This window comes from Daphnia pulex, chromosome 2 (assembly GCF_021134715.1).
Source record: "Daphnia pulex isolate KAP4 chromosome 2, ASM2113471v1".
Classification (NCBI taxonomy): Eukaryota; Metazoa; Arthropoda; class Branchiopoda; order Diplostraca; family Daphniidae; genus Daphnia; species Daphnia pulex.
Window position 1 is genome coordinate 3479294 of NC_060018.1, and position 9725 is coordinate 3489018.

Consider the following 9725-nt stretch of genomic DNA (forward strand, 5'->3'; position numbering starts at 1 on the left):
TTTCTACATTTCATGAGTAAGCTTAATGACCCAAGAAGGATGGGTGTGCACTTCACAAGAAATATTACCTGCATGTTGCACTGTCTAGTTTTCCTTTCGCTTTTGTTTCGGCGAGGTTGGAGTAGGCCGTTACCCGCGATTGTCCACTGCAGCTGTAGGTATCAACTATTACTTCCATCTCCTTTACTGAATGTCCGATCAACGACATTACCGCCCCGCCCCCTTCCACACAGAAAATCAGTAGCGTGGTTCATTTTTTTTATTTCTGTTCTCGTTGAGTAACAATTGGAATGTGTGTCGTAATTCGCATCCGATTTTACTGTCCGGAGCGACCCTCAGCAGAGGATCGCAGCACTGCCAAATCGAACCAGGAAGTAGTAAATCATATACAAATTCATTCGTAAACATCCATCAAATGTCAGTTTTTTTTAAAAAACTGCGTCGAAAAATTGCTGATTGAGTCTGTTTTAGTTTGGCGACATCTTTGTTTATGTCACTCAAACAAACCCATTCAAATAGGAAGGGAGTATAGGCGGGATCAGTTTCATCTCTCTACGCAGGCCCGCCTTAACGATTTCATATGGAGCAAATAATGAAATAGAATACCGTCTAGATATCGATCGAGATAGATGTCTATATTTATAGGCTAAATATTCACTAGTCATTTACGACAGATAACATTTTGAAAATTATTTTCGTTTGGCAGCGAGAATCACTGAATTAACTGCGATGTAGGAAAAATTGGTCATAATCCAATGCAGAAACGACGGCATGACAACCAATTCAGACCTTCACCGCGATTCCAAGAAATTACTAAACGGGAGGAAGTATAGTCTTATTTAATCAAGAACTTGTCCAAAGAAGTGTATGAAATTACATGCCAACCAGCGAAAGATAAGGAACACGATCGAGGGTTTGAACCAGCCGACAATGGGGGGGAATCAAAAACTGCATGTTGCAATTAAGATCGGTTCCAGGTAAAAGCGAACGTGGACACTGGACAGAAAAGGAGACAAGTGCAAACAAAGTGGGTGTGCGATAAGAATGGCATTTTAGGTGGGCGGGCACCTTGGCGTTAGAAAGTATGGATATTTCAAAAAAGGTTTAGACCAGTGTTGATCAGCAACAATAAGGGTCAACAACATGACTGCACCATAAATTCGACTCCCTTGCTGATTTGACTCGTTATGTTTCTGTTCAGAATAACGGTCGATTCAAACGACGGAGATTAAACTTTTCCAAGAAAAATCCTTCGGTATGTATCAAATTTACTGATCCCAAAAATATGAACGCTGACAAGCTCCCGGGTAGGTCATAACACAAATCTAGGCAACGGTCAGTAGTTTTTCACGTCACTGAGGGTCCGATGTACCGCCTATACGGAGGATGGAGCAGGCGTGAAGGGGGAGTGGTGCCTGAATGCATAAATGAGCCAGTCAGAGGATTCATCAAGTCAGTTGGGGGAAGCTAGTTGCCAGGACAGGAGAAATAGTCATCATATTTAATTGAGGAGACGGGATAGATTTAATTTTGTCGTTTTCTTAGCAATGGAGCGTCAATCCATCCGAATTCCTGATGTCATCCAGAAGAAGAGGGACAAATACGAGTTGGAGCCAGAAGAGATCAAATTCTTTATCGACGAAATGGTCAAGGGTTGCATCGAACCAGTTCAATTAGGCAAGTCTGGAGTTTCACGAAAATTACGTATTTATCATTTGAAGTATTCTAATAACGTAGTCACAACAAGTTGATAATATATGGCCTACATCAATGTACGTTTTACAGGAGCGATGTTAATGGCCTGGTACTTCAATGGAATGTAAGTTGCTATCCTTTTTCCTTTTCTAGGAAATGTCCTAAAAAAGTATCAAACATTAATTTACTAGGTCACCGAAGGAACTGACCGTCCTCATCGATTGCATGACCCATTCAGGTTTATACTTTTACTATCTCAAGCTGATTTTATTTAAACAAAACTTATTACGTAATTTTCTGTAACATGGTAAATATTTGTTAAAAAACGATAAATATAGGAGAAACTCTTTCATGGCCAGAGGAATGGAAGACGCTGTTGGTAGATAAGCACAGCACGGGTGGTGTGGGTGATAAAGTTTCGTTGGTAAACCACAATTTTTCTCGAATGTAATAGGAATATTTAACTAACTCACATTTGTTTTTTTTTCAGGTGCTAGCTCCAGCCTTGGCCGCTTGCGGATTGAAAGTGCCTATGGTGTCTGGACGAGGGTTGAGTTTCACCGGTGGAACGCTGGATAAACTCGAAGCCATTCCAGGTAATTGGCTATTAAAATTTAAAACAAAATTAGATTTTATTTTCTCAAACAACATTCATTGATTCTGATTCAAAATTGAGGATTCAATGTCAGTTTAACCAACGAGCAGATGCGTGAATGTCTTAAACACGCCGGATGTTTCATCGCAGGTCAAACTAAGAGTCTTGTCCCGGCCGACCGAATAATGTAACTTTCCAAATTTGATATTAACTTTTGAGATTATTCAATACCTCTTTTCAATCAAATGGTTTCGTCAAAACAGGTATGCTGCTCGTGATGTCACAGCGACCGTAGATAATATCAGTCTTGCCACTGGTAGGGAAACCCGTTTCGATTCGATTGAAAACAACCAGTTTTCTTTTAAAAATATTTCCTTATTCAAACAAATAGCATCCATCATTTCAAAAAAAGCTGCGGAAAATATCAGCGCTCTCGTATTGGACGTTAAAGTTGGGAGGGCGGCCTTCTTCAAAAACCTGAACGACGCCCGCCTAGTAGCCAAGAGTTTGGTAACAAAACATACAAAACCGAACCAAATGAGAAATCTCAAAAAATAATTAAAAAATACATAACAGGTGGAAGCAGCCCGGGATCAAGGGATCAATACCACGGCCGTCCTTACGACAATGGATGTACCCATTGGAATGGCCATCGGCAATTCGTTAGAAGTGATGGAAGTGATTGAAACTTTGCGGGGGAAAGGACCAGCGGATCTGGTTGAACTCGTTAAAATTCAAGGTACGTCATTTTCATAAACATCTTGCAAACTAACTAACACGTACACGATATCATATACAGGCGGACTGTTATTGAATTCGGTTGGTCGAACGGACGTTTCAAAAGGACAGCAACTTATCGAAGAGACTCTTCATAACGGGGCGGCTCTAGCTTGTTTTGAGAAGATGCTCGTGCATCAAAATGTCGACGTGCGGTTGGCTGCAGACTTGTGCTCGGGAGGATATCAACTAACACGAGCCAAATACGTTACAGCTATTCTGTCTCCGTTATCGGGTATGAACAAATGAAAACCTACCCAATACGACCAATCGTCTCCACCCAACTTTGTACGGATTCAATTATAAAGTGAGATAACCTTATTTATTTGATAACCTTCTCAGGTCGGGTCTTAGACATAGATGCTTTAGCCTGTGGTTCCGTTTGCGGTGCACTCGGAGCCGCACGTGCCCGAGCATCGGACGAAATCCTTTCGGCCGTCGGTATCGAGTTACTTGTCACTGTTGGACAATCCATTACTCAAGGACAACCTTGGGCAAATCTCCATCATGAAGAGCAGTCGGTAGCATCCGACCTTCTCGTCAAATTGCAAAATGCTGTCGTTGTCGGAAACGCGCCCCATGCAACCCTTGTCCAAACCACTAGGATTTTAGAGATAGTACAATAGCAGAAAAAGCAACAATAGATAAAAACGCAATGACCGCGCACAGACAGAAAGCTGTGCTGACGTCAATCGTGGTCTTGCCAATGTTCAACCACAACCTGAGCCATATTTACCTCGCTCGAGCAACCAACTAGTTATTTTTTTAATACAAAAGAATAACCAGAATTAAATTGATTTCTTTCTTTCCTGATTGTTTTTCTTGTTTTTGACGGACAGATGAGGCCACACAAGTTTCGATTGGTTTAAATAAAAAAAACAACTAAGCAGATAGAAAAAACTAATAGCAAGAATGACGCAGGTTGTCATTTCAAGGATTTCCTGACGTGCGAAGCACGAGTGCAAGCTGACCGACCCTGACGGCAACACCACATCGTCAATTGCGTATTAGAAGCTGTTTTTGGGGGTTTTGCTATTTCAAGGGTTCTTTCTGATATCGGGTACACCCTACGTCTTTCCATCATGTCGAAATCGGTCGAAATGTCTTTAGATCCCAGATAAAGACTGTAGATGAAGGCCTCGGCGCTCCAGGGTACATTGGTATATATATGGTTGATGGGGGGAAACAAGTTATTTTGGTTACGCATGCGCTCGCCGTTTGTGAACGCTTCACGCCGGTTCCGCTCCCTTGCACGGTCGTCTGCGGGACAAGGTTCAGTTGTTTAGCGAACACGTTATAAAGCGCACCCCTCTCTAGAAACTTTGCCAATATGCGAATTGCTGACGTGATTATCAAGAAACGTGATGGACAAGATTTGACCGACGAAGAGATCAAATTCTTCATCAAAGAGCTGGTGGATGGGCGACTGGAAGGCTCCCAACTAGGTATATATCAATTAACATTTCACACAGGAGTGTTTTCCATCCCGCATACTACATTCAAGGATATCAAAACTCAGTACAGAATTTTACTTGAAGTCGAATGTAAAACCCTTTGAAAGACGAGACGCACGGAGCGGACGCAAAAATTGGAGAATACCGATATCTGCAATTATTTGAACAGTTGGACTGTGATGTCGTCATTGATGTGTCGTCATTTTCTGTATGCGTTGACCTGTGTTATTGATCGACAGTTCGACAAGATCGAGAAATCGCTGACTAAGAAAATGGGATTTTAATAACATTTAGTTCTTTTTCTTGCTTGGTAATCAAAGGAGCCATGCTGATGGCATGGTATTTAAAAGGAATGAACGCAAGGGAACTCTCTACGCTCACTAACACTATGACGTTTTCAGGTAAGAATTCTGCATTATAAGCTAAATTATGGCAAACAAACCGACCAATATAACGGGTCTTTTTTTACCTTTGATTGAAAGGCGAAACGCTGTCCTGGCCGGAAGAGTGGAAACCGGTGTTGGTTGACAAACACAGTACTGGTGGCGTGGGAGATAAAATTTCGTTGGTTAGCAAAATAAAATTTACATTAATTGCAAAAAGATATTATCTCACTTTGAATAAACAAGATCCTGGCACCCGCTTTGGCTGCTTGCGGATTAAAAGTTCCAATGGTTTCGGGACGAGGACTTGGTTTTACGGGTGGTACGCTAGATAAACTTGAAACCATTCCAGGTAAATTAATTAATTTTTTTTTACTACAGAAAACCTTAATCATGAAGGAATTTGTAGGATTTAAAGTTGATTTAACCCTTGAACAAATGCAACAATGCCTGGCTGATTCCGGTTGTTGCATTTGCGGTCAGACGGCCAAACTGGTACCTGCAGATCGGATCATGTACGCCACTAGAGACATTACCGGAACCGTTGACAACGCCAACTTTGTCACAGGTAAAGAATAGAAACATATTTAAAAAATAAAATAATATAATAATAATAAACAATGCAACTATTGTATGTTGTGTGTGTGTAGCGTCCATCATTTCCAAAAAGGCGGCTGAAAATGTCAGAGCTCTAGTTCTCGATGTCAAAGTTGGGAGGGCTTCGTTCTCTCCTACACTTGCCGATGCTCGCCATCTAGCCAAAAATCTTGTAAGAATTCTTAATTATAAACTGTCTGTTTGTTTTTTAAGGCAAAACAGATTGGTAATTTTTTTTGCTTTTTCATTAAAGGTTGGTGCGGCAAGAGACCAAGGAATGTCGACCACAGCTGTGTTGACATCAATGGATCATCCCTTAGGAATGATGGTAGGGAACTCGCTGGAAGTGATTGAGGCCATATCGGGTCTGAAAGGAAACGGACCAGAAGATCTCAACGAGTTGGTGGCTATTCAAGGTTTTCTTGCATTCAATTGATTTAAACGTCAACAAATATCAAAGAGAACGTGTTTTTCCCATCAGGAGCACTACTGTTGCATTCCACGGGCAAGGCGACTAATATCGCCCAGGGACGGGATTTAATTCTTGAAACCTTGAAGAACGGAGCAGCGCTGAACCGGTTCGAGAAAATGTTGATCAATCAAAATGTTCAGCCGGGCGTGGCTTACGAACTTTGCCATGGAAATGTTGAATCTGTTTTACCCAAAGAAAAATTTTCTTCTCCGCTAGTAACTGCAGCTTCTGGTATTGTCTACGTCGAACTGTCAAAACTTGCCAAGGCTAATACCTCTTACTTTTGAAAAAGGCTACGTCGCTGATCTTGATGCTCTTGCCATCGCTCAAGTTTGCGGCGCACTCGGTGCCGCTCGGGCCAGAGCTTCCGATGTGATTCTGCCAGCAGTTGGAGTTCAACTCAATGTCAAGGTGGGGCAGGCCGTCCATGAGGGTCAAGTTTGGGGAGAACTGAAACACGAATGCGAAAACGTACCAAAGAACCTATGGGATAAACTACAAGATGCCATAAGCATAAGCCCCCAACAACAAACAACTCAAGTCAGCCGAATTCTTGAAATCATACAATGAACTAAGGGTTGAATAATACTCTTCAAACAGCACTGTTTCTTCGTGTTTTTCTTCCAGTCTTCGATCTCTTCAGTGTTTTTGCAAAATTGTTTAGAAGAATTTAAGATGAGGATATTATACATGTTGTACATGTTGTACTGAGTAACAAGCACGGTATCGATGAAAATATTGTTGGTATGGATATTACATATAAAAAGATGGTGTTCAGCTAAGGCTGTATTTGAATTTTTCTCCGTTAATAGTTATGGTCACATCAAGCCAGCGGACTTCTTTACTGTGACGCTGAACTTTGATGCTGCAGTCGAGAACTTGTCCTGAAAAAAATTTAAAATATGACTCAAGAGAAAATCGAATAATGAACAAATTCCATCATGGAATTTACCTGTATGCACGGTTATGGGCTCAGGCAAATAAAAAACTGTCTGTTTCCAGTGAGTAGGCGAGCTGTAAGGCGAAGTAGAAAGCAGAACCGTGTGATCCAAATGGAATGTGACGTCAAACGAACCAACCAAAGCAGTCAGTTTATCCTCCCGTGTCATTTTCAATTGGAAGACTCTGAAAAATTCTGTTTCCTGCGATGTACATGTTTTCAGATCTAACTGAAGTACTAGTGATGGATCGCTAAGAATCTTATCCACTGGAACAGTTTCGATCGATGCTTCACGGAGAACTTCGGGCCGCATCGATGTCATTTTCAATCCGTACACATCGTCCCAAAATCTCACCATTTCAGAGTAGCGCTCTAATGTGAAAAGGTAAAAGAAAATTTTTAAAAAACCTATAAAAAAAAGCTATGCAAATTCCCACCAGAATCCCCAATGGCCATCATCGAAATAGTGCAGGAATTGGGGAGCATAAGGCCGTCGGGAGCAAGGTATTTGTTCCTAGCATGAATAACACTATCCAGCATGCCTTCAAAAAGAAGAAAGTATCCCATCCATTCCGAAACTAGCACATCGACCATAGGTTCATTCAAGGTAACTTCTTCGATTTTCCCACGAACCAGTTTGATCTTGTTTTCCATCTTGTTCTCCCTGAAAGTGCGGAAATAGCACACATTTTTACGAAGAAAACTAAAATAAAAAATCAAGTGCGTACCTTATAATAGCCATAGCATTAAAAATGATCTGCGATTGGTCCACTCCAATAACCTTCGAAGCACCGGCTTGAACCGCAAACATCGACAGGATGCCTAAGAAAATAAGGGCGTATGATTCCGTTTTCACATTTAAAAAGTTCTTGTTTGAAAATCCTACCAGTTCCACACCCCAGATCCAAAACAATCTTATCCTTCATCATATGGCTATTTTTAATGATGGCGTCACGATAGCTGTCTGTTCTCGGTTTGTCCTAATTTTTTAAAAAGGAAAAACTGAAATTTTATAACAAAACGATTGATAAGATTAAGTAAAAAAATTACGGCAAGCATGTCGTGGTGAATGCTAAAATGTGCATAACCAGAGAAATAACCATCTTCCTCATCCTCTTCTTCCTCACAACGCAATGCGGCAAGATCTTCCTCCTCTTTTTGTTTATCTCCCATGACCATGTGTTTCATTGCCTATATTACCAAACTGCGCGTTAGAAGCATGAAATACCAAAAGTGATGTTATGCGTTCACCTTGCGCATAGATTCCATATCTTTTTGATACTGCTTCAAAGTAGCATTGGATTCGTCGACAACCAGCTGCATTCTTTGAAGGGTGGCGTGCAAATCGTCAAAATGAGATTGACTCAGTGTCACATGGCCACCTTCTGCATTCGCCACTCGGAAGTTTGAAAACATTTGCCCCTCAGTTTGAACCTTCAAATTGTCGCTATCAGACGAAGTCGCTGTTGAAACGACTTCCGATGCAGATCCCTTAGGAATGTCTCCATCTCCATCAAAATCTAAAGGGAAAATCATCAATTCCTCATTTTAAATTTAGGAAACAGTTATCTCACTTTCTTACCATACATGAGAAGAGCATCATCCTCAATGACAGGCATCATAAACTTGTCTTGTTCCCAAATAGGCATGTCCATATCCATGACTTCCCTGGAAGTAGCACTACATGAGCGAATGAAATTGATCAGCCTGATGAAACTATATTGATCCATTCCATGTTTTTTCTGCAGAGCAGCCAAGCTAAAGTGATGCACAGTTTGGCAATGCTCCAATACAGAATGGGCATTTGACAGGATTTCGCAACAGAAAAGGCACCTGTGATGATGGCAAAAAGTATTTTGTGATTCACTGATTTAAAACAAATAATATTAAGAATTTTACTTGATATTATGCATGGGTTCATCTGCACAAGGTTCTTCAACCCAGTCTTCATCACTGCTCATGCCACTTTCATTAAAGCGATCTTGGTTGGAGGATGGTTTATTACTGTTACAACCTGATTCAACAAAAGACTCCTCATCAGAGACATCACTGTCGGAAGAAGAGTTGCTGCTAATTTGACCGCGATCACTAAATTCTCTAAAAGACTCGCTTCCCATGGTTGCAGCTGCCGAATCGGCTACACTAACATTTGTGCTGCTTTCATGGAAAGATTGGTGAGGGAGGTTTGTTTCACTCGTTTCCAACAATACAGGGAGGTCTCCGTCGGGATCCATTACTTTATTTTCATACAAAGGACGGACGAAAAAATTAAGATACAACCTCTTTTTCTGAATGTCAGAATGAATGATTAATTCCACGTGTGTGGTAGGGATGTCCAAATTCGTCTGATGTTTCTCTGAATAGTTTCTAAACAGTACTATAGGTGGCGCCTTTGTACCAGTTTTTTTACGAGCGGCCGATTCAAAGTGGTTTTTCAAATTTCGAAATGGACTAACTAATTTTCATGTGACTGGTGTTATATTTATTTCATCACTATTCGCAACTGATATCCGAGTCCTCTCATTCATTTGATGCTATGGTTTGGCTATAACACATAGCCGGGAACAAGTAAAGAACACGAAATACCGCACTGAATTGGGTTCTTATTCAAGTTACTTGTTTATAGCTTTTTATGGTTCTGACACTGCAACGCTTGTTATCAGGATTCAGATATTAGCTGTAGTCTGATAATTAAAAAAAAAAAAGGATATCCAACTACCAACTTAATGAATATGCCATGAAGGTTACTGTATTCTCTGCTTCGTCTACGTTCTCGAATTAATCAAGTCAACTTGTTTTGGATTACATGTTG

General features: G+C 40.8%; 3 protein-coding genes and 1 long non-coding RNA gene across 5 annotated transcripts; 2 read left to right on the top strand and 2 right to left on the bottom strand.

Annotated features, from left to right (window-relative positions):
• Positions 1-32: 32 nt before the first annotated feature.
• LOC124188426 (thymidine phosphorylase-like) lies at positions 33-3855 on the top strand. 2 transcript variants are annotated; one of them, XM_046581060.1, is made up of 12 exons: positions 33-158; positions 1546-1677; positions 1786-1819; positions 1887-1933; positions 2034-2119; positions 2186-2291; positions 2372-2477; positions 2554-2606; positions 2682-2800; positions 2867-3029; positions 3090-3302; positions 3410-3855. In XM_046581060.1, the coding sequence occupies exons 2-12, from the start codon at positions 1548-1550 to the stop codon at positions 3691-3693; spliced, it is 1341 nt and encodes a 446-aa protein (XP_046437016.1). In that variant the 5' UTR covers positions 33-158; positions 1546-1547; the 3' UTR covers positions 3694-3855. The 2 variants fall into 2 exon arrangements, with proteins under 2 accessions (XP_046437016.1, XP_046437017.1); XM_046581061.1 differs by lacking the exon at positions 33-158 and adding an exon at positions 1121-1255.
• On the bottom strand, positions 849-2688 carry LOC124188431. The gene is made up of 4 exons (XR_006872352.1): positions 2522-2688; positions 2169-2299; positions 1767-1856; positions 849-1683 (listed from the first exon to the last, which is right to left on the bottom strand). It is a non-coding gene; the product is annotated as an uncharacterized LOC124188431 (long non-coding RNA).
• Positions 3856-4268: 413 nt separating the features above from the next.
• Positions 4269-6575, top strand: LOC124188427 (thymidine phosphorylase-like). Its single transcript, XM_046581062.1, has 9 exons — positions 4269-4512; positions 4842-4922; positions 5004-5089; positions 5151-5256; positions 5314-5472; positions 5555-5673; positions 5755-5917; positions 5983-6204; positions 6266-6575. Exons 1-9 carry the CDS (start codon positions 4398-4400, stop codon positions 6541-6543), a joined length of 1329 nt encoding a protein of 442 aa, XP_046437018.1. The 5' UTR covers positions 4269-4397; the 3' UTR covers positions 6544-6575.
• An 85-nt stretch (positions 6576-6660) lies between these two features.
• On the bottom strand, positions 6661-9272 carry LOC124188424 (protein arginine N-methyltransferase 3-like). Its single transcript, XM_046581058.1, has 9 exons — positions 8813-9272; positions 8496-8746; positions 8165-8433; positions 7964-8104; positions 7800-7893; positions 7642-7735; positions 7351-7577; positions 6926-7285; positions 6661-6857 (listed from the first exon to the last, which is right to left on the bottom strand). The coding sequence occupies exons 1-9, from the start codon at positions 9145-9147 to the stop codon at positions 6748-6750; spliced, it is 1881 nt and encodes a 626-aa protein (XP_046437014.1). The 5' UTR covers positions 9148-9272; the 3' UTR covers positions 6661-6747.
• Between the last annotated feature and the right edge of the window lie 453 nt (positions 9273-9725).

Bases quoted from the DNA above. Each gene is read 5' to 3' on its own strand.
- LOC124188427 (XM_046581062.1), top strand. From the start codon at position 4,398: ATGCGAATTGCTGACGTGATTATCAAGAAACGTGATGGACAAGATTTG. The intron at 4,513-4,841 runs GTATATATCAAT...TGGTAATCAAAG, and splicing joins ACTGGAAGGCTCCCAACTAG to GAGCCATGCTGATGGCATGG. The intron at 5,090-5,150 runs GTTAGCAAAATA...TGAATAAACAAG, and splicing joins TGGGAGATAAAATTTCGTTG to ATCCTGGCACCCGCTTTGGC.
- LOC124188426 (XM_046581060.1), top strand. From the start codon at position 1,548: ATGGAGCGTCAATCCATCCGAATTCCTGATGTCATCCAGAAGAAGAGG. The intron at 2,292-2,371 runs GTAATTGGCTAT...TTCAAAATTGAG, and splicing joins TAAACTCGAAGCCATTCCAG to GATTCAATGTCAGTTTAACC. The intron at 2,801-2,866 runs GTAACAAAACAT...AATACATAACAG, and splicing joins GCCTAGTAGCCAAGAGTTTG to GTGGAAGCAGCCCGGGATCA.
- LOC124188424 (XM_046581058.1), bottom strand. From the start codon at position 9,147: ATGGATCCCGACGGAGACCTCCCTGTATTGTTGGAAACGAGTGAAACA. The intron at 8,747-8,812 runs GTAAAATTCTTA...CCATCATCACAG, and splicing joins GAACCCATGCATAATATCAA to GTGCCTTTTCTGTTGCGAAA. The intron at 8,434-8,495 runs GTAAGAAAGTGA...TTTTCCCTTTAG, and splicing joins TGATGCTCTTCTCATGTATG to ATTTTGATGGAGATGGAGAC.